At 42.9% G+C, this 23367-nt stretch overlaps 1 protein-coding gene across 2 annotated transcripts in view; it reads left to right on the forward strand.

The window, feature by feature from the left end:
• Positions 1 to 23367, forward strand: part of ITPR2 (inositol 1,4,5-trisphosphate receptor type 2) — a 206391-nt gene that overhangs the window by 49252 nt on the left and 133772 nt on the right. For both annotated transcript variants that reach the window (XM_027898520.1, XM_027898521.1), the window contains 9 exons: positions 6475 to 6668; positions 8245 to 8377; positions 8877 to 8934; positions 10442 to 10607; positions 12548 to 12721; positions 17416 to 17505; positions 17663 to 17788; positions 18819 to 18941; positions 20665 to 20865. In XM_027898520.1, coding sequence (XP_027754321.1) covers positions 6475 to 6668; positions 8245 to 8377; positions 8877 to 8934; positions 10442 to 10607; positions 12548 to 12721; positions 17416 to 17505; positions 17663 to 17788; positions 18819 to 18941; positions 20665 to 20865 — 1265 coding nt within the window. The remainder of the gene's footprint in view (positions 1 to 6474; positions 6669 to 8244; positions 8378 to 8876; positions 8935 to 10441; positions 10608 to 12547; positions 12722 to 17415; positions 17506 to 17662; positions 17789 to 18818; positions 18942 to 20664; positions 20866 to 23367) is intronic.

A 23367-nucleotide genomic window follows, 5' to 3' on the forward strand; every position in this document is an offset into this window, starting at 1 on the left:
TGCACACACCAACACTGTGACATTGCAGTGACCATTGTCATGTTAAGGGTGGCAGTGCCACGTGAAGGCACAGCTCAGGCTTCTCTAGCAAAGTGCACACAAAAGCAATCAGGGTTCTCATCTGCTTGCTCCCTCTCCTGATTTAGCTCAGTTAACCAGCTGAGGCGGTAAGTTAATTTTTCTTTGGTCGTTGGTATTCAGGAAGCACTTTGGAGCTCTGACTAAGATCAGGGCTCCCTTATTTTAGTCACTGTGTGCATATGTACTAAGAACTTAAATCCCTTTTATTGAGCCAGTGTATTTTGTCTTGCATTGTTGCAGGCTTAGCTGACACAGTCAGTCACTCTTTAAGCCTCAGTAACCTTCCTGTGTGCCTTACCTCAGAGACACACACCCTTCCCTGCTGAGATGACTGTGTTAAAGCCAAGAGGACACAAAAGCATAGCAAGGAGAAGCAGCTCACGAGCAAGACTGCTGTGAGCCCTCGTGTCTGTGAGTGACAGATTTAAATCCGTGCTTAACTCAGTCTAGACTTGCAAGGCTGGACTGATTACAGTAAGCGCTGATTACTAGGGGGGGGTCTTTGGGAAGAGAAGCTACTGCTGCCCCCTCTTTATGTCCATGAATGATCCTCACGGCTTCTTTCACAGAGTAGAGCAGTTCCTCCCAGTGTTGAGACACATCAGCTGCCTCGCTGCCAGCCCTGAACGTGCTGGTTGACTGCTGTCTGCTCCTTAGAGATGGCATTTCATCAGCACCCTGCAAAACACGGTTGTTAAAATACCTTTCCTGTACAGAAATGCTGAGTTGCTCCAGTTGCTGTAGCATTTCAACTCTGGGAGGGTTCTCCCCAAGCCCACTCTGATTTAATTGAAAATTATAATCAGAAGCAGGCAGTTAGTTAGAAAGTTTTTGAAGATGGGTGTACTCCTGACACCTTAGCTCACTGCTGTTATCGACAGAAATCATGCAGTACTGAGCCACGACCCATTTCAGCTGTAAATACTGAACTGGATTAAGGAGACTTTTCTCTCACTGGAATCCTTTCCTGTGCATTAATGAACTGCAGTTTGAAATGGCAGGGATAATAAGCACCACCTTAATCCTCCCTTGCCTTCCTGCTTCTGTTTGTTGAGAAGCAGTTGCCTATGAAGGTCAGCAGTAAAGGAATGTTGTGCACAGAGGGTTCATCCTTATCAGCGAGGCTGTTGGGATTTGTGCTGGTTTGTACCATCTTTGACCACTGGTGTTCTGTGGGTAAGAGGAAAGGACATCACTAATTTATTTCCATTTCCCAGATGCTTTTCTGGGCTCCAGTATCACATTTAGTGCCTCGCAGTCTTTGTTATTTCAGGCCTCTCGCTGTCCTTTTTAAGAGGCGAAGAAAGCGGCCTCCTCGTTTGTGGGGGTCATCCTGAAATGCGGAGAGAGTGGTGGATTCCTTGGTCATGGAGAGAGTTCAGTCCCCTCCCCTGCCATGCCTGTGCAGCACCCCAGTGACAGCTGAGAAAATAAGCCAGGTGTGTGCTCTAGGCAACATCCCAGCTTGCTTTCTCTGGGAATTTGAGGTCTACCCAAGATGTTGTCTGACTCGTTATTCAAAACCCACTAACTTAACACTGAGTACACTTCAGTCTCAAAGGGTGAGCAGGAGCTTCTCAAGATAAAGTGGAATTCTTCTGCCTCCCTTAGGACAAACTGCAGTTTCATCTGCTTTTTGAAAGAATATCCTCTGGACTTGTTTTAGGCTTGAGGGGTTTAATTGTCATTAAGCCCACTGAGTGAAGATGTTCAATAAAGAATTCCTGAGCATTGCAAATACCTTCTATTTATATGGAGGGAAAGGGTTTCTTTTGAAACCACGTTTTGGTGACTTCTGAACTGAGATGTAGAGCAGAGGTTATTACAGGCCAGGAAGCAGCTGTGCAACCTACAGGTCTTGTGATGGACATCAGCATCAAGGACGGGATGAAACGAATAATGTCATTTATTTCACTGTTTGAAGACAAAGAAGATGCAAAAAGTCGGTTTAACTGGAGGTACTTGAAGGGTTGAAGGTCCTCCACACAGGTGGACTGAGTGGTGGTCAGTGCAAATAAATGTTTAGCACACTGGGTTGGGGAGGGGGAGAGAAAGATATATCCGTACTCTGTTATTCCCAAGCTGTTTTATTTGATTTGAAAGGAAAAGGCGCCGTTTTCATTTTGCCACAAGAAGGGTATTTGGAATGATTTTACTTTATGCTGATGTAAGCAGTTAGAACTTTTTGTGCCTGCCTAAAGTGAGGACCCAGCCCTCAGTTTGACTTCTAGCCTCTTTTTCCTGATATCATGCAAAGCCAGAAATACATTTTCTCCTCCTCTTCTCTCCTTTGTAGGGACTTGAAGTGTTATTTTCAAAAGACCAATTCAGAGTGATTGCACACGAGACCAGATGCCGAATGGGACCTCAAACCTGACACTAATCTGCCTCATTCACTTTGAAAAAGCAAATTCTTTGTGCCTTATCCTTTTAAAGTCAGGGCTGAAGTCATCGTCTTTCCCTGCATGCAGTACTTGAGCTCTGTGGATTGAAGAAAGAAGGGCATAAGAGGGAGGATATTGCCAACAAAAACAAAATAGAGCTTTGGCTTTTTACAGCAGATTGTCTGGGAAGAGGTTCTCTTCAGTGGGAGTAAAGCTTGTCCATGGTGTGGTGATTAAAGTGTACTAAAAGACATACAAGAACTATTCAGGCTTCTCTCAGCAAAGATCCATCTCCTTCAGTCTTTTCTTTGGTGTAATCCAGGTCTTGGCACTCTCTCTGTGAAGAGATTCTGTCCTTCCCTTCCTTCCCTCCATTCATTCCTCTCTGTGCTTTGCAAGAAAGGAATGTAATTCATGTAGGTAGGTAGCACGACATCCTCGTTCTTTCTTCTCCCCCACCTTTGTGAGAAGGGAGTTATTGATTCACTGGGATGCTTTTCACATCAAAATTCACTGTAAAGACCAGAGTAATCTGTGGGAACAGAGGTATTTCTTAGTACATTTTGCTGAAGCAGCATCAGGGAAAGGTACCACTGCAACTGGACTGGATAAAGTTTCTGCCACATGAGTATAAAATAATTCTTGTATAACTTTTTACAATAAGGAGTTCTTACTCAGTGTGCCTGTTGAGACTGGAAGGGGGTTTGATGAGATGNTTGCCGGTGAGGGAGGTGGTTGGTTGCACACACCAACACTGTGACATTGCAGTGACCATTGTCATGTTAAGGGTGGCAGTGCCACGTGAAGGCACAGCTCAGGCTTCTCTAGCAAAGTGCACACAAAAGCAATCAGGGTTCTCATCTGCTTGCTCCCTCTCCTGATTTAGCTCAGTTAACCAGCTGAGGCGGTAAGTTAATTTTTCTTTGGTCATTGGTATTCAGGAAGCACTTTGGAGCTTTGACTAAGATCAGGGCTCCCTTATTTTAGTCACTGTGTGCATATGTACTAAGAACTTAAATCCCTTTTATTGAGCCAGTGTATTTTGTCTTGCATTGTTGCAGGCTTAGCTGACACAGTCAGTCACTCTTTAAGCCTCAGTAACCTTCCTGTGTGCCTTACCTCAGAGACACACACCCTTCCCTGCTGAGATGACTGTGTTAAAGCCAAGAGGACACAAAAGCATAGCAAGGAGAAGCAGCTCACTAGCAAGACTGCTGTGAGCCCTCGTGTCTGTGAGTGACAGATTTAAATCCGTGCTTAACTCAGTCTAGACTTGCAAGGCTGGACTGATTACAGTAAGCGCTGATTACTGGGGGGGGGCTTTGGGAAGAGAAGCTACTGCTGCCCCCTCTGTATGTCCATGAATGATCCTCACGGCTTCTTTCACAGAGTAGAGCAGTTCCTCCCAGTGTTGAGACACATCAGCTGCCTCGCTGCCAGCCCTGAACGTGCTGGTTGACTGCTGTCTGCTTCTTAGAGATGGCATTTCATCAGCACCCTGCAAAACACGGTTGTTAAAATACCTTTCCTGTACAGAAATGCTGAGTTGCTCCAGTTGCTGTAGCATTTCAACTCTGGGAGGGTTCTCCCCAAGCCCACTCTGATTTAATTGAAAATTATAATCAGAAGCAGGCAGTTAGTTAGAAAGTTTTTGAAGATGGGTGTACTCCTGACACCTTAGCTCACTGCTGTTATCGACAGAAATCATGCAGTACTGAGTCACGACCCATTTCAGCTGTAAATACTGAACTGGATTAAGGAGACTTTTCTCTCACTGGAATCCTTTCCTGTGCATTAATGAACTGCAGTTTGAAATGGCAGGGATAATAAGCACCACCTTAATCCTCCCTTGCCTTCCTGCTTCTGTTTGTTGAGAAGCAGTTGCCTATGAAGGTCAGCAGTAAAGGAATGTTGTGCACAGAGGGTTCATCCTTATCAGCGAGGCTGTTGGGATTTGGGCTGGTTTGTACCATCTTTGACCACTGGTGTTCTGTGGGTAAGAGGAAAGGACATCACTAATTTATTTCCATTTCCCAGATGCTTTTCTGGGCTCCAGTATCACATTTAGTGCCTCGCAGTCTTTGTTATTTCAGGCCTCTCGCTGTCCTTTTTAAGAGGCGAAGAAAGCGGCCTCCTCGTTTGTGGGGGTCATCCTGAAATGCGGAGATTCCTTGGTCATGGAGAGAGTTCAGTCCCCTCCCCTGCCATGCCTGTGCAGCACCCCAGTGACAGCTGAGAAAATAAGCCAGGTGTGTGCTCTAGGCAACATCCCAGCTTGCTTTCTCTGGGAATTTGAGGTCTACCCAAGATGTTGTCTGACTCGTTATTCAAAACCCACTAACTTAACACTGAGTACACTTCAGTCTCAAAGGGTGAGCAGGAGCTTCTCAAGATAAAGTGGAATTCTTCTGCCTCCCTTAGGACAAACTGCAGTTTCATCTACTTTTTGAAAGAATATCCTCTGGACTTGTTTTAGGCTTGAGGGGTTTAATTATCATTAAGCCCACTGAGTGAAGATGTTCAATAAAGAATTCCTGAGCATTGCAAATACCTTCTATTTATATGGAGGGAAAGGGTTTCTTTTGAAACCACGTTTTGGTGACTTCTGAACTGAGATGTAGAGCAGAGGTTATTACAGGCCAGGAAGCAGCTGTGCAACCTACAGGTCTTGTGATGGACATCAGCATCAAGGACGGGATGAAACGAATAATGTCATTTATTTCACTGTTTGAAGACAAAGAAGATGCAAAAAGTCGGTTTAACTGGAGGTACTTGAAGGGTTGAAGGTCCTCCACTTGGGCCTGTAGCTTTACACAGGTGGACTGAGTGGTGGTCAGTGCAAATAAATGTTTAGCACACTGGGAGAAAGGGGTTGGGGAGAGGAAGATATATCCGTACTCTGTTATTCCCAAGCTGTTTTATTTGATTTGAAAGGAAAAGGCGCCGTTTTCATTTTGCCACAAGAAGGGTATTTGGAATGATTTTACTTTATGCTGATGTAAGTAGTTAGAACTTTCTGTGCCTGCCTAAAGTGAGGACCCAGCCCTCAGTTTGACTTCTAGCCTCTTTTTCCTGATATCATGCAAAGCCAGAAATACATTTTCTCCTCCTCTTCTCTCCTTTGTAGGGACTTGAAGTGTTATTTTCAAAAGACCAATTCAGAGTGATTGCACACCAGACCAGATGCCGAATGGGACCTCAAACCTGACACTAATCTGCCTCATTCACTTTGAAAACGCAAATTCTTTGTGCCTTATCCTTTTAAAGTCAGGGCTGAAGTCATCGTCTTTCCCTGCATGCAGTACTTGAGCTCTGTGGATTGAAGAAAGAAGGGCATAAGAGGGAGGATATTGCCAACAAAAACAAAATAGAGCTTTGGCTTTTTACAGCAGATTGTCTGGGAAGAGGGTCTCTTCAGTGGGAGTAAAGCTTGTCCATGGTGTGGTGATTAAAGTGTACTAAAAGACATACAAGAACTATTCAGGCTTCTCTCAGCAAAGATCCATCTCCTTCAGTCTTTTCTTTGGTGTAATCCAGGTCTTGGCACTCTCTCTGTGAAGAGATTCTGTCCTTCCCTTCCTCCCCTCCATTCATTCCTCTCTGTGCTTTGCAAGAAAGGAATGTAATTCATGTAGGTAGGTAGGTAGCACGACATCCTCGTTCTTTCTTCTCCCCCACCTTTGTGAGAAGGGAGTCATTGATTCACTGGGATGCTTTTCACATCAAAATTCACTGTAAAGACCAGAGTAATCTGTGGGAACAGAGGTATTTCTTGGTACATTTTGCTGAAGCAGCATCAGGGATAGGTACCACTGCAACTGGACTGGATAAAGTTTCTGCCACATGAGTATAAAATAATTTTTGTGTAACTTTTTACAATAAGGAGTTCTTACTCAGTGTGCCTGTTGAGACTGGAAGGGGGTTTGATGAGATGGGGGGGTGTGTGATATACAGCTTTGGCAGCAAGCTTTACTCGTGGCAAGTACATATATTTTTGTTTAATGTTTAGGAAACAACGTTATGAGGACCATCCACGGGGTGGGAGAGATGATGACCCAGATGGTGCTGAGCAGGGGGTCTGTGTTTCCCATCAGCACCGCTGATATACAGCCAAGCATTCACCCAAGCAAGCAAGCCAGCCCTGCAGACAGCGAAGATGTGATCGTCATGGACACCAAGCTGAAAATCATCGAGATTTTGCAGGTAATAACGACTGGGGAAATGCTGCCTTGCAAACGTCGCAAAGGTCTTCACTTATTCACGTAATGGCAAATTCTTGCTGTTCACTGGGCTGCTCACTGTAAGAATAACTCTTTGGTGTGAGGAAGAAACACTCCTCTGTGAGAACAGCACACGTTTGCTTTGTGCAGCAAATCCCAGGTTCTGCCTTAACTTATGCCCTGAAGGAATGTTTTGGTGTTTTCTGTAGATTCTGTGGATCTGTTGGTACCATTTTCACTTTTGAAGGAGCCCACTGGTTCTGACTTCTCATAGGTGATTTAGATTGCTTGTCTTCTGAAAGGCTCTCAGTTGTTAGAGTATCCTCAGTACTGCCTTCTTTGGTTTAAAACTTATGGTGAAGGACAGTGCTATGAAGTAATCCCTTAAATAATACCGGTCTTGTCTATCACTTTCTCGTTATCATTTGTTTCTGTGACTGAATTTCTCTCCTTACTGTCTTGCTTTACTGATTGATGCCCGGGAGGACGATTCCAGGACCTTGTCCTGTGCATTCCCTGAGAGAATCCCATTTTGTCTCATCCTTTCCTTTTTCCACAGCACGTTCAGTGCAGGAGCACCCAGGATTGGAGAGCGTTTAATCCTAATTTGTTACTTAACCTGTGGTTTGTTGTTTAGTCCTATGGTCAAATCACTGCATATTAGCAAGTTTCCATATGCTGGGTGAATCACAGTAAATGGGCGTATGTGTGATCCTAGTTCACGAGAAATACAAAATGATTCCGTTTCATTTAATATGCAATGAAGAGGGATTAATTTAAATCACATCGCCATTCATTGCTACTCTTCTTAAAGAATATTTTAGATTTATTGTATTATCATGCACAGCTAGTACAATGGGGATTAAAGGTGTTCTATTCTAAGAAATATTTCAGTTTATAGTAATTTAATTCCCAATCTATCCTCCTATCACTTTAAGTAAAGGCTTTTTACTTAAGAGTTTCCATCCTGCCCTCAGCCAGAATTCAACAGGTGACCTGAGAGACTTAGTTGACCATGAGTGGACTTGGAAAATTCTTATTTTTAAAAATCCTACTTGTACAATTACAGGGTAACTCGATCATGGAAAATAAACAAATCCTGTTGCAGTGGGTCTGGGAAGTGTGCTCGACTTTAGTTATAAACCAAAGAAACAGGTTGCCACCATTTGTCACCTTTCAGATGACCTGTTACCTCAACCTTGGTGAAGAAACATGTGCTTTCATCCCTACTGGTTGTCAAATATGTTCAATGATCTTGGAGCTGTCTGATTGTGTGCTTGCATTTCCTGTGGGCAGGGAACATCCCTTTGGGATACGCTGGAAGTCCAGCTTGGCCATTTTCCTCACTTTTCCAATATAAAAGTAGCACTTCCAGCTCTGAATCGGGATTTTTCCTGTCTGGCTTTCCAGTTTCACAGCTGAGGAACTGTTTTTTGCTCTCTGCCCCTCTTCTTGTCTTCATGGGGCATTGGAAGTGCAGCTGAAATGGGAAATAATTGGTGTCAACATGGGTTGACAGAAGAAAAGTCTTATTTAAAACTTTTTTTTTTTCTTTGTAGTTTATTCTCAGTGTCAGACTGGACTATAGAATATCCTACATGCTGTCTATCTATAAGAGAGAGTTTGGGGAAAACAATGAAAACGTCGATTGCTCCACAACATCCCCACCTGATACACCAGGGACTGCCTCAGGTAAATGTTTCTGTTGTGTTGGAGTGTAAAATAATTCCATATAGAGTTAGACTGCAAAGAATGAGTTTAATTAGACCAGGAGGGCCCACGCTGCTTGAAGTGGAAAAGCTTGTGGAAAAACAGAAAATGTTACGGAATTCCGTAACATTTGGTTGGCTTATCTAACAAAAAATGTGTAAGCTTTAATAATCTCTGCCATTTGTGGCTCACTGCTGGTGGTTAGTACAGCTCTTAGCACCACGTGGCTTTGGTTCATCTCTACAATTTGGCCTTTTCCTCAGTAATAATAAAGCCTGTCTTGTTTCCTTCCCTGCTGCTCTTGCAGACAGCAAATTTTGCCTGGTTGAAGAATGACTAGTTAGACCTTTCCTTGATACCATCTACTTTAAAGAGGAAGGGAGTTCCATTTGGCTGTGCAGATTAAACAGTGATCACTGGCTTTTTTAAAATTTGTTTGTTTGTTTTAATTTTATTTTGATTTTTCTTTTTTCCCCCCCAGCAATTGTTCCTGACATAGATGAAATTGCAGCTCAGGCTGAAACCATGTTTGCTGGCAGGTACATTCTCTGATGCTCTACCTCTGTGTGTGTACATCTGTTTGTTCATGGTGATATTTCTCATTGACAGTCTCTTCATTCTGTGCCTGTTTTCACACCCTTTTCTCTCCCTTTGGCTGTTTTTTGCTGTATAACCTGTCCATAGACAGAAAAAGACCTGGATTTCAAACAAGGTAACAGCTTAGTTGGTCTGGATGGCTGTGGGATTGGAAATGACCACCCTCTTAGTTGGAAGAGAGTTGGTAGGAAGTTTTCTGCCATGTTCCCAAAGGCAGCTGGGGAATGGTGTACAGGAGTACTGGGCTAAAACACAGTAATTATTTATTTATCTTACAATGCCTCACACAAGTGCTCCTAAAGAAAGCTTTTTTTTTCCTCGTGTACCTTCTGGCTGGAGCCCCAAATTTCTTGGATCAGCAGGTTACTGCTGACCCTTGGTGTTTCTCTTAGACCTGTTGGCAATTGCACTTTTTGTTTGAACCTAGTTAGAAAATTATGTCAACACTAATCTCTTTCCAATGACTCCTCAAATCAGGATCTTCTGGGACCACCAGAGGCCTGTACATCACAAGTTATGCTTGGGAACGGGGGGGGGGGGGAAAAGGCATGGAAAACACTCACACTAGAGAGTTATTACCATTATCACTATATTGGTTTAATTTTATGGGTATAATTATAATTATACCAGTAAAAATTAATTCCATTTAGACAAGGCCATAGACTTTAAAGGGTTTCTGGGGAGCTGGGGAGGAGGAGCTGCAATGTGGGCACTGTGATCTTTCCTCTCCCAGTCTCTTATGCCTTCTCAATCTTTACCAGCAGAAGCAATGCCTCCAAGTCCTCTCCCTGAACTCCCATAATGTGAAACAACACACAGCCTTTGGCATCTGCATCTTTAAAATGAACAGAGAGACCCAGTGGTTTCTTGGAAACATTACTCCTGCTTTGATATGTTAAGTGTAAATCTGTTTTCTGCCGTTCCACTTTATGAATATGATTCCAGAAATGTGATGCTTTTGGCAATTCTTGCTATTTTTTGATCTTATTTTTTCTTAAATGAAATTTTAATAGCAGCTGAAGAAGGAAGGAGTGAAAAGAAAAGGGTCAAATTAATCTCTTGTGAAATGCAGTTTACTTCATTTAATTTGGATTGGGGAAGAGCTTGGCACAACTTACCCCAAAACATAAATTAATGGTTTTGCAATGTGGATTTTAATCACAATATCTGACACATTTCACATATACTTCCTTGCATTCCATAGTGTCCATTCTGCTACGAGATTGCTGCAGCAGCAGCACATAACTGCAGGATTCAAGTCCTTTTAAAGTATGTTAAAGTGATATTTATAATTTCCTTCCTGCAGCGGATTTGATTTGATTTGAAGAGCTCTGTCAAATGAAGGTTGTGTGTACAGGGATACTTATATATATATAAAGCTTTAATTTTTTTTCTGATTTATTTTACTTTATTGGGTCCTTTTTTCCAACCCCCTCATTTTTCCTGCAGGAAAGAGAAGAATGCAGTCCAGCTGGACGACGAAGGGGGCAGAACTTTCTTGCGGGTCCTCATTCACCTCATCATGCACGACTACCCTCCGCTGCTCTCGGGTGCTCTGCACCTCCTGTTCAAGCACTTCAGCCAGAGAGCAGAAGTTCTGCAGGCATTTAAGCAGGTATGGATGGGCACAGCGTTATTCCAGGGAGCTGGAATGCAGGGAGCCTTTCCAGAGGCAGCTTTGCCACCTAAACTGCTGGTTGTTGCACGGCGGTGTCGTTTCCTTAAGAGGTCCAGTATCAGCAGACTTCTTTGACCGTGCATGTGCTGGTGTATATTAGAGTTGTGCACCCAGAAACAGTTTTTGTTCACTCAGGAATAGTTACTTCTGGCATTGCATCCACCAGGGAAAATGCAGGCCCGTGGTGAGCCTCTCTCACAGTGTCGTGATCCCTCGGGGACAGTCAGCTCCTCGTGTTTGGCAAGCAGGGCACAGGTGTTGGCAGTAAGACTCTCCCATCCTCTGGGCTGCTTAGGCTGGGGATGAAGCTCTTTTGTTACCCGTGTGGGTTGTTTGCAGCTCGAATTCAGGTGTCTTTTCCACCGTGCTCCTCTGCCTGATGGAGATGTGCCCAAACAACAGGAAGGCAGGAACAGAGCCGAGCCTGTCCCCAGCTTTGATCCTTCCCCTTGGGTAACGGTGCATGTGCAGGCTCCATGTGTCGGTGGATTAGGATGGGAAGATCTGATGTCATGGGGCTGGGTGACAGAGACATCTCTGTTACGTAACCCTCCAGAGCATATGTTGATAAGACCATCTGATGCTTATTTCAGGAGCTTGATAGCCTGTTGTCTCATCCTTATGTAAGACCGGGGAGGTTCCTCTTATTTAAGAGCAGATGAACGATAAAGACCTGAAAAGCTTTTGTTTAATGTTTTTGTTGTGCAGCATAATGGCCTCCCACCAGATATTTAAAGTTAGGCCGTGCTGGTTAGTGGCATGAATAGCTGTTATTCCCAGGTAAGCAAGGACAGAGTTGCTGAACTTGTGTTTTTGTAAAGGAAAAGGCTAATTGAGAAATAAACAAAAAAAAACAAACCCTGCAGAGAACATGGGATATGAATGTCTGCAGATGAGCAGCATTCATAAATTCTGTATCATAACAAGGTTCTGCCCAACCAGGAGAGATGATGATGAAAACTTTGTTACACAATAGTGAATATTTACCTGCATGTAACATTGTGTTTTTTTTTTTTTTTAAGAATATCCCTATCAGTGTTCTTGTTTGCCATGTGACCCTGATCTTTTACATAAGTATGATTTCTTAGTAGTGTTTATTGATTTACTGTAAAGATTGTTGTTAGGTTTTCTGTACGTTATCTTCATTAATAATCTTGGTGGAACAGTGAGTGTGACAAAGAAAGAAAATGGGTAGGTCATGCTAAATCAAGAGCTACAAATAACTGACAAAACCCAGACAACTTGAGCAGTACAAAAAAAAAGGTTAAAATGACGTTAATCTAAGTAAGAGGTAACCACTCAGATGGTGAGAAATTACATGAACCTGAAAACCAGTTTGTCAGCTATATTCAAGTAAGTTTTTCTAGTCTGGCCTACAAGTTACTTTTCAATATTTGATGATGGTGATGTAGGTGATCGTTAAAGTTGCTGGCCATTCTGACTTTTCTGTGCATGCCCTGATTCCTTGTCCAATCATCCTTCTTTTTGTCTTTTTCTTCTGAACTGCTGTGCTGCAGGATTAGCTGTTTCTAACGGTAGGTGCTTTGATAGCATGTAAGTGTTGTTTTTAGTGCCGTGAGGATCATAATCAGTGCATCAGAGCTCGTAAACTCCTTGTGCTGGAAATGTTTTGCAGTGTGTTAAAGAAGGTGAGGGAATGTTGTGAATGTTGCAACTACTGTTATACTCCAGTCTCTGGCTCTGCTGAAGGTTTTGGATGAACGGGGGCCAAAAGCCTGTGTGTGCCACGTTTCGATTTCATAGAGCAGGTTGCATGAAGCACCTGAAAAGGGAGGCTTAGAGAGGGAACTGTCAAGCAAATGACCCAGGCCTAAGTGGTGCTGCTGCAATAGCTTTCCCATTTTCTCTGTTTCCAGGTTCAGCTGCTGGTGTCCAATCAAGATGTGGATAACTACAAGCAGATCAAGGCTGATCTTGATCAGCTCCGTCTGACTGTGGAAAAATCAGAGCTGTGGGTCGAGAAGAGCAGCAATTACGAGAGTGGAGAGGTGGGAGACAGTCAGACCAAAGGGGGAGAGGAGCCACTGGAGGTGGGTTCAAAGCCTTTGTTGGCAGAGTTGTCTCAATATTGATGGGTGTTTTTAAGGAACAACTGCAAAACTGTGGTCTGGTTAACCAAAGCGGCAAAGTGAGGAGGTGCAGGATTCTGGCTGAGCTTTAGGACGAGGCAGAAAAGGAAATAAAACCTCTTTTATCAGGGTGTTCAATATTCTTTCCTGCTGCTTTCAGTAATTTTTATGTTTTTATGTCCCAGGGCTGCCTTCCTTTCTGGATAAGGGAGCAAACCACAATGTGTGGCAACACTCCGTGGCCAGGGAAGCAATTTAGGAATCACATGTTGGCAGATGGGTTGGTTTGCAGGGAGAAAGGAGGAGGAGAGAGTGTCCTGCACCTAAGGGAGATGAGAACAATCAACCCCATGTTTTCAAACATCACAAGTAATTTCACTCTTCACCAAACATAAGACTTGATGTAAGAATGTTGAGATTTTGTGGGTGAAGTCATGTTTTGGTTTCTTTGGCCCTTGTCATAGCACACTCTCAGGATATACTGTGATTTGAGAAACTGCAGAACTTGATGTGGGACCACGAAAACCTGATTTTTTTTCTTAAAATTTCCTTGGATGGGTTTTTTTTAATTTTGTTTTTCAGCGAAAACCGAGGTCATCATGTAATCACTTACTCATGCAAGAGTGATACTTAATTCCAGTGTGAGTCTTTAAGAAAACACGGAGTGTTGCAGGACTTGCTGTGATTGAGGTCTGTGGCATGAGAGTAAATAGAGCAGGCTTTCCCACCAATATTTATTCCCACTTTTCCATTTTCATCAGAGGAAGTGGGGAGAGATGAACAACTGCGATTTCTGACGGGGCACTTTGCTTGTTCTCTTCCATGGTGGAGTCTCCCCTGGTGTCAAGAAAAATGGATAAGGAAGACACCAGGGGAAGCTTAGTAGGAAGCCAAGTGGAGGAGATTATACAGCATTGTAGAGGCCACACATTGAGGAAAAGGTGGAGCCACCAAGAAAAGACATTTGTAGATATCTGTGACTACACTTGGCCTTTAAAAAAAAAAAAAAAAGGCAGATTCTTGGAGGCTTCATGTGGGGGAAAATCTAACACTTCATGAAAGAATAACAGTTTCTTGTGACAGTGTATGTCTTGCTCTTTCTCTGATCTAACTTAGTTGAGTTTAGTGGTGTTGGAATCAGGAAGAAATCTGGGCTTTATGAGCTCAATATGTAGGATTTCCTACTTTCTTTCCTTGAGCCGGAAAAGAAATCTTCCTTATGTATTTAATGAATGGGAAAGGTAACGGGGAAACAGGATGCAGAACTGCAGCAGGATTACAAGGTGGTTTAGTTATAATACATTCCAAAAGTGTAATAAGATCTTCTTTATTCCTATGGATAGTCCTGATAGCAGAGAAACTCCAGGAAGAGGGAGTGTTTCAAGCAATGTGCTTGAAACAGAGGCACCTCTCAATGGGATATTTTCAGTGGTTTTTTTCCCAGGAGGCATCCCTGGGTCTGTGTAGATTAGCAGTGCTCCAGTAGATGCACAATAATATCTCTGGCAGATCAGAGAGATTATTGTATCAGAACGGTGGTACGTAATCTGCTGGTTAAATCATCTGGTGGTAATTCCCTGAGACCTGTGCCAGATTACAATAGCTCAGAATCTTGTCTTCTTTTTTTTTTTTTTTTCATCCTGTTAAACTATTCTTTTACAGTCAGCAAAAGTTTTTACCTTGAAAAAAAAAAATCTTTTAGATAGTCATTATTCTCTTTGAGATCTTAAGTCAGATGTCAGAGGTGAGGTGCTGCTCGTAATCTACAGTGTGTGAAGCAGGTGGCTGGGCTTCAAGCAGATGAAAATCCCATGAGATCCATGCTTTCTTGGAGTGGATGCTGGGTATTCAGCACTGAGCTGGATGAACCCCATGGTCTTTAGGTAATGGGCTTCATTTGCCTGTGCTTAATTTTTCCCAAGAAACATTAAATTGCACACAAGGGCTTAAATGACATTCCATTAATATTAAGCATAAGTTTCTGTCCTCACCAAAGCACGTTGATAGATGTGCATGAGAGTTTTAAAATATAGGTTTTTTTTTTTCTTTTTGCCCTTGGGCTTCTGAGTCTTTCTGGGTAATAGTTTCCACCTCTCTATCATAACCTGTATTACTATTAATTTATTTTTTTATTTTGGTAGTCATATGACTCCAGAAATGGGATTTGTGGCATAAAGGCTTTGTTCTTCTGAAAGTCTCCAGAGGTCTCCACAGGGATAAATGGCAAATCTTACATCCATGCAGGACTGCCTTGATAGAAACTGGAGATCAGAGTTGTAGGAAAGAGTGCTTGGAGTTAGGTCAGACATAAACTGGACACTGGATTGGATTAGGAAGAAATGCTGAAGTCGGTCTCACGTAACTGAGCCTTGTTTGAGAAGGGCAAAGCAGATAAACCCTGTTCCCTTGGTTCTCTCTGAGGGTGGGATAAGGGTGTTCCCAGTCTGAACGGACACCACGGACTGTGGAAAGTGTGATCTGTATTGTCCTGTCCCTGGAGGATGCACTGGTGGTGTGGCACCAGAAACACAGCTCTGAGGGGAGGAGACAGGCTCAGTGAAAGTGTTTTTGGGTGAAGCTGGAATGCAGTGCAGGGGCATTTGTGGGGCTTCTCATCTTCACCCTTCACTGAGGAAGTTCAAGTCGATACAGTAAATAAGTCAATACAATAAATAAGTCAGCACAGCCCGTGGAAGGCAAAGCTCTGCCCTGGGGACACTGAGAAGTGCCTTGCACTGCTGTCCTGCTGGGATGAGGGAGACTATTTCAGTGGCAGGGAAAAAAAAGCTGGAATCTAGGCTTCCATTTGGGAGCTGGAAGGAAAAGGATCCTAAGGCTGACACAGAGTGATATCCCAGGAATTTTATCAATATAGGAAGTAGTCTTTTTCAAAAAATGCCATTTCCTAAAGGTGGGTTAGTCAGGTGAGAACCTTTCTCAGTGAGATCCCTACACCTCCCTGTTCGCCATGGAAAAATGTGACATAGGATGTCTGTCATGGGGCATAACGAGGCAAGATATGCAACTGAGGGCCTTTGGTATCCCAGTGGTGTGATTATCTTGATAACTACATCCCTGGCATACTCTTACAGGTTCAATAAACAGATTTTTATTTTGTTAAGAGAAAGGATGGATTCAGCTGTTTGATGCTGATCACCACTTCCAGATAAGACATACAGTTCACATGGATTATAAAATTGCTTTGATTGAGGAAGAATGCTGATAAAACTAACAGGTAAATTAATCTTGGTTAACCCACGGTCCCAGAACGGAGGAGGGTGGTTAATTATAGCAGAAAACCTGAAACATCTTGCATAGTATCGATTCAAACAGCTAGAGAGATGGCAGCCTGCATACTAACAAACCTAAACAAATCAAATCCACTCTTGGAGCGTAGATCAACACGACCACTCTGAACAGCGATGCTGACACCGTTATAAACAGCCCCCCTGGCCAAGTGGTGCAGCTGCTCTTACCTCCCTGCAAATTCGGGCCAGGTGGGATTTACAGAACTCCCCACCTTCACCATCAGCTAAGAAAGTTTTCAGAGAGAGGTTTCAAGACGTACAGACATTCGGCTTGGCGTGCACGTGTGTGTTTTAGGAGATTTCTCTTCTCTAAAACAATAGGAAGTTTGAGGACACAGTGAAACTCAGAAGTGCACCTGTTCCTTCTTTTTTTTTTTTTAAGCCATTCCACTGGTTTACATCCTTGGAGTTATGCTTTCAGGCAGTCTCAAGATTTGCTGCAGTCTTTCTTCATGCTTGATAATTTCAGCGTCCAAAGGCCAGTCTTTCAATTCTTTGTGTTTGCAGTTAAGAAAGGCTTACCACAGCTGACAGCAGGAAAAAAACCCACCCCAAAACACAGCACTGCCAGTGTTCTTATTTATGTAGATGTTCTTCCATGTTTTGATTGAGACATGCATGGAAAGGTGTGTGGGTGTTGGCAGATAACTTGCTGACTTGATTTCTCTTATTTACCATACCCAGCTGGGGCTTTCTAAGAGCCAGGGCCCAGAGCATACGGCATCATGACTTGATGCTGCAGCTTAATATATGGTTCCTATTTGTTTTTAAATCCTTCCCTGCATCATCCAGAGACTAAGGACAGGAGCATCCTCTTCGTGGGAGGAACATCTCTAATTTCCACACGCTACTTGTTCCTGTACTGTTGAGAACTCCACCCTACTTACCTCAACTGCAGAGGTCATCTGAAGCTCTTTCTCCAGACTTTTTAGTGCTCACATGCATAGATTTTGTAATCTTTCCAGATGCATTACAGATTTTTTGGAACGTGTGGTCAGTGCTAAAATACACTTATGGTCCATATTCTCCCAGCATTTAAATTCCTTGGGATGTCTGGTCTGATTTAGGGACATATTCTGGTTTAGGTTGATCAGAAGTATGAAAACGTAAGAGTAATGCCTCAAATTGCATTGGAAATTTGAAACAAAAGGAGTACTTGAATGTGAATCTTTTCATTCACTGGAACAGTGGATGAAGAATAACCAAACATTTTTCTTTGTTATCTGTGTTATATCAATTCCTTTCGAGCTGCTGTAATAGTTCTTCACTGGCTGTTATCAAACACAATTAGTTCACGTTGAGGAAATGGCAATAAATCTCCTCTTGTCGTGTGCTCTTTTATTGCAGGAGTCCAACATTTTGAGCCCAATCCAGGATGGGACCAAAAAACCCCAGATAGACAGCATTAAAAGCAATAACTACAATATTGTTAAAGAGGTTGGTACACCCATCAAGAAACTCACTTGACGTACCTGTTCGATAAGTGATTCAGTAATTGTTGTAAAAGGAAGTGTTTTTGTTTGGGTTTGTGTGACAGGACTGGTCTTTTGCTTGCTCTCTGTGCTTATTTATTTGTCTGTTTGCTTGTTTGTAGATTTTGATTCGACTCAGCAAACTGTGTGTTCAGAATAAAAAATGCCGGAACCAACAGCAGCGACTGCTGAAAAATATGGGTGCCCACTTGGTCGTCTTGGACCTTCTGCAGATCCCCTATGAAAAGGTTATTCTCATAATTTCAGTGGTAAAGAACACGAGCTCAATGAAAGGGAAACCTCAGGAGGCTCGAGAATCAACATGAATACCTTTTAAAATTGAATTTGATCAAAAGTGGTAAACATGAAACGATGGTTTCCCACCTTAAGAATAATTGGATCTGTAATCACTGCCCAGTGAGAAGTATTTGGTTTAACAGAGCTCCTGCCAGGGAATCTAAATCCCATTCTTGGGCACTGATGTGAGTGTAGATACATTAGATGGACCAAAACCTTTCAAGGATCAAATCTGAAATAACTTCTTTGTTTGTTTGGTGGACATCTCTAACCTAGTTCCACTTACAATTTTTATTTTTTTTTTTTTTAAAACCAAGATAACGTGATTTTGTGCTGATTTAGTGGCATGGACCACACAAATGAATGATCTGCATAGCCTTTTAAAGAGCAGATCTTTGCCAGGTCTTACAGGAAGCACTGGGAGAAGATAAAACCTACATTTTCCTCCGTGTTACCCGCTGATGTTATGATACAGACACTGCGTTCAGGTGTCATCAGCAAAACAGTGCTTGTCCATAGAGGTGGTTAATCAAATAATTAGAATACCATATGAGAGGGATAAAAATGGGGCTATAAAATAGACATATATTTGTGTGGGAGTACGTATATGAGCATATGCATCTGTGTGGGTGTGCACACACATGCACACCACATACATCTACTTCTATTTTCTTTTTTTTTTTTTTTTAAATTAAGCCACTTTGCACCTTTTTTTTTTTTTTAAACCAGGAGATTATAACCAGGCATTAGGAAATCTTACTTGGAGTTTGTGCTCCTACCTGTGATTTCCTATGATCAAACTGATTCAGAGTAGGGTACTAATGGCCTCTGAACATCAGCTGCTTTTTGCCAGAGGGAGAATTCCTGCCCCATAAAGGTTCAGGAGAATTGGCTTGTTCCTGTCTGAATTGACCTTGTGTGGTTCTAACAAGTATCTTTAGGTGTGCCCAGCTGATTTTGTCTTGTCTTGTCTTCCTGCAGAGTGATGAAAAGATGAATGAAGTTATGAATCTAGCCCACACTTTTCTTCAGAATTTCTGTCGAGGAAATCCTCAGAATCAAGTTCTCCTCCACAAAAATCTCAACTTGTTCTTAACTCCAGGGGTAAGTATTTAATTTTAAGCAGAATGTTATAACTGGAAGTAAATTGGGGCTTGGTGAAAAATTCCACTGCTAAATAAATAATTTCATTAAGTTATGCTCTCTCTCCTCTCCCTTTTCTCTCTCTTCTCTCCCTTATTGTTACTTTTCATGTCATTGTTTTTAATGTTCACATTTTGCAAGTGGGAAACAATATCACCTGTGGGCTTTACTGGCAGTATCCTTGGACATGTGTCACATCATCACATGGAGTTTAGCTTGAGTCTGATGCTCTCACGGTGCTGTCACAAAGCTCATGTGACAGCAGGATCAGACCCATTCATTTTTGCTGGTGGTACTCCCATTTCAGTCAACTAATCTAAAACTCAGTCTTTTATTAAATCACTGCCTTTTTGTCACAATTCTTTTGTGTATATATTATGTGTGTTTGTAGATATAGAGGATGACACATGCTCTGTGGCAGAACTACTGAGCAAAGCATGCTTTTATTAGAAAGAGTTGTGAATATAAGGATTGTAAACCCTGACCTGTATGCACTAGGAAGCATTTGTTCTGCTATTTTTTAATTTACGCTTTTTTGTGAAGTGCCTGAATGGCCCTTCAGTTGAGTTCACCCCAGTGGGGACCAGAGCCCAGATTCCATCCTGTCCAACACTGACACTTCACTCAGGTGCCAAGTAGGGAGCTTGCTTGCACTTGCATTTCTGGGTTTTTCTGAAGTTGATTTCCTGATCATCCTGGTCATCATCGCAGTTCTGGTGCTTTTGTTCACGTTGTGGAGCAAACTTGGCGTGGATTCCTTTCAGATGACAGTAAACAGACAGGGATTCTCTAGGAGCACACCTGACCCTCATGAACCTTTAGTCCAAGGGACCAAACTAGAGCAGGATTGAAGCAAAAGCCTCAAGAATGCACAAAACCTCCTCTTGCTACTGATCTGTTCCGTTAGTTCCATGCTGCTCACTGACACACAGCCTTAGGGCTCCCTCTGTTATTTCATGTGGGGAGAGATGTTCTCTCAGGCAGTGACCATTGCACATGCAGTGATTGGGCTGCTGGAAATGCCTCTGTCAGTCACAGAGGGACCCACAGCCACTCATCCTCTCGTGGGGTTGCCTCAGTGCCAGGTTTGATGGTGAGTGGGATGAGTGTGGTCTCAGGTTCCTGCATACCAAACTCACAGAATCACAGAATATTCTGAGCTGGAAGGGACCCTCAAGGATCATCCAGTCCAACTCCTGGCCCTTCACAGGAACATCCCTAAGAGTCACAGCATGTCCCTGAGAGTACCATCTGAACACTTCAAGAGCTCTGGCAGCCTTGGTGCTGTGCCCACTGCCCTGGGGAGCCTGTTCAGTGCCAACCACCCTCTGGGGGAAGAACCTTTTCCCGACATCCAACCTAATCCTGCCCTGACACAACCTCAGGCCATTCCCTTGGATCCTGTCACCGGTCCCCCCAGAGAACTGAGTGCTCTAGCAGTGTGTTTACATGTGTGTCTTCACCTTCCACACGGACACAGGTTTTGTTTATGCCCACTTTTAGGACCATTTTGTACTCACAGGGAGGTGTGGAGAAATCCAGGCCCCAAGATCATGGCTTAGTGAGTGGGCTGGTGCACGCTGGATCTTCCCAGTTTCCCTTGACCAACGGTGCCTCCCTCTTCCAACCCCGAAGCGAATCCGCTCTTCTCACGAGGCTGTCTTGATTTTAACCTCTGTTCCAGCTGCTGGAAGCTGAAACCATGAGGCACATCTTCATGAACAACTACCTCCTGTGCAACGAGATCAGCGAGAGGGTGGTGCAGCACTTCGTGCACTGCATCGAGACCCACGGGCGGCACGTGGAGTACCTGCGATTCCTGCAGACCATCGTGAAGGCAGATGGCAAATACGTGAAGAAGTGCCAGGACATGGTAATGACGGAGGTAAGAGAAGGGTTCTCGTGTATTTTGAGGTTGTGTTGTTTTTTTTTTTTTTTTCTTGGTGCCTCGCTTTAAGAATTTTAAACGGCGTCACAAATAATGAATATTTTAGCAGACGTTTTTGGGAGTTTGATCTAATTTTGTAAGGCCATCTGTAGAACTACTAGAAAGAAAACACGGGTGTTAGCATGGTGATACAGAGATGTCTATTTGTAGATGATGTAGCATGGAAATTTCAAAGTTACATAAACCTTCATTTTCCTGTACTGTAATTTAGGGTCTCTTTTACCCACCCTGTGGCACGGTTTTGCCATACAAGAGGCTCTTACCTCTGTGGATTTGTCTAAATAGTGTTGTAGACTATTATTTTTTTTCAACATGTAACAATTTTAGATGCTAGTTTCTGCCTTTATTTTGTTTTGTTTTGTTCCAGAGCATTTATGTGAGAGTCAGTAGAGCTACTCTGGCTTTAACTAGCTGGATTCGGTCTGACCTGGTAGATTCCGCTGAGTGGTTTGTGGACAAATCTTTATGCCAATGTCGTGGTTTTGTTCTGGGTCAATTTTGTTTTCCACCCCCCACATAATTACCACTAGTTGAGAGAAGGTATTTGCAGACAAAAGAGAGACAGGACTTGGGGAAAACAGTATAAACATTTATTACTAGTAATATAAAAACTACTAATAAGTAAAAGATTAAAGAATTATATCTATAGCAATTTCTACTTAAGTTAAAGTGTTATATATATTTACACAAAAATACTTCTTCCCTTTTATACCAGTCCAAGGAGAAGAAGTAGTTTCATTCTGTATCTTTGGAGTTCCAGCTTTTTTCCTCTAGTAACAGATCTTCAGCAGCAGTAGCACTTTCATTGCAGTTGGAATTTCCTCTCTCTCCCTCTCGTTCTGTGTTGGCTTCTAGGGCTGGGCTTACCCCCCTCCTGGGCTAAGACTGAAGGATGGAGATTACTCAGGTCCCGAAGGGTTTTTTTTCCATAGGCTTGCAAGGGGACACTTGCTTACTATGGATCTTCTTCCACAGGGTTACAGGGGCTAATGGTTTAAGAGTCCACCCCTGTTTCCCTATGGAGGTCCCTCCCCATGGGAGAACAGTCCTTGATAGACTTCTCGGCATGGGTTTAGCACGGATCCCACACACACACGGGTTCCAGCATCTCACATGGGCCATCTCGCTCCAGCATGAGATTTCTCAGAGTTACAAAATCTTCAACAGCAGTATGGATCCACACACGCACGGATCTCATATTTCACCTGAGTTGTCACTGCTCCAACACAGGTTTCCCTCAGGGTTATAAATCTCCACTAGGACTCTGCCTCACTTCAGTTCTTTTCATGAAGCCTCGGTTCTCTTTGGTACATCCATAGACTTCTTTATCAGTTGCATGGGAGGTCTCCTTATTCTAACAAACTTTTACAGGTGGCAGGGATTACTTTTCAGTCTTTTCCCTGCTAAGGAGAGAGAGCAGAAAGGCAGGGGGGAAACAAGCCTCCCCCCTTTCGCATTTTACTTTTCTTGCTGCAGTTTCAGCTGCCAGCTTCGACCTTGGAAGCTCCGTTATCTTTCGGCTGGAATTCTTCCACAGCGGCTTCTGTCCAAGCAGTCCGTCTTTTAAACCTTTTTTTCTCTTCACTCTTTTACAAGAGAGAAGGGAGGACTTCAGTGCTGCACCTGCTCCCCCCCCGGCCCAAGCCGGGGGAGGAGGGAGTCTGGCCCTGTTCGGGCCGCTACTCCTCTCCCCTACATGGCTGCTACTCTAATTCCAACTGCGCCAACAACTTTCTCTTCCGTTTTTCTCGAAGATGTAATTAGCAAAGGCGTTTCTGGACTTTTGATTGGTCTTTCTGTCCGGAAATTACCTGGACAAAACCATCATCAGCCCCAGGGATGGGCTGAGGGGGCAAAACCACGACAGCCAATAAAGTTCCTAGGAAAATACCTAATTGACTTCTCTGCAATTAGGATTTGACGTATAGTGAGCATGATAAATGAAGTCTTCAACTTGCAGACACTTGTGCATTTAACTGTAATTATGTTAGCAGTTCAATGAGATTAATCAGTGGTTAAAGTTGAACATGGTGAAAAGTCCTGATAGGATCAAAGTCCAAAGAACATTTTTCTTTACTTTACAAAGTGCTTTTCTAAATTTTTTTTTGTTTTGTGTTTGTTGGTTTTTGGTTTTGGTTTGGGGTTTGTTTGTTTATTTGTTTTGTTTTTTTTTTTTTTTTTTTTGCAAAGAAATCACAGATAAGCTCTAGTTGTGGCACGAACAAAACTAAACCCTGCTGAAACTTTATTCCACAGCAACAAGAGGGAAAACTTCTAATTAAGAAAATAAAGCTTCAGCCTACATGGATAACCTTTAATGGAATCCACCTCAACCTTTTCAGTTTGACTGAAGTGTTTTAACATGCAATATCAATTACAAGCCTTGGATTTACATAATTTGAACAGTTCTTGTGCCTTTGTGGTTTAGATTTCCCCCCT

The sequence above is a fragment of the Empidonax traillii genome, unplaced genomic scaffold (genome assembly GCF_003031625.1).
Source record: "Empidonax traillii isolate 1590-97213 ecotype Southwest subspecies unplaced genomic scaffold, ASM303162v1 scaffold601:size890739, whole genome shotgun sequence".
Classification (NCBI taxonomy): Eukaryota; Metazoa; Chordata; class Aves; order Passeriformes; family Tyrannidae; genus Empidonax; species Empidonax traillii.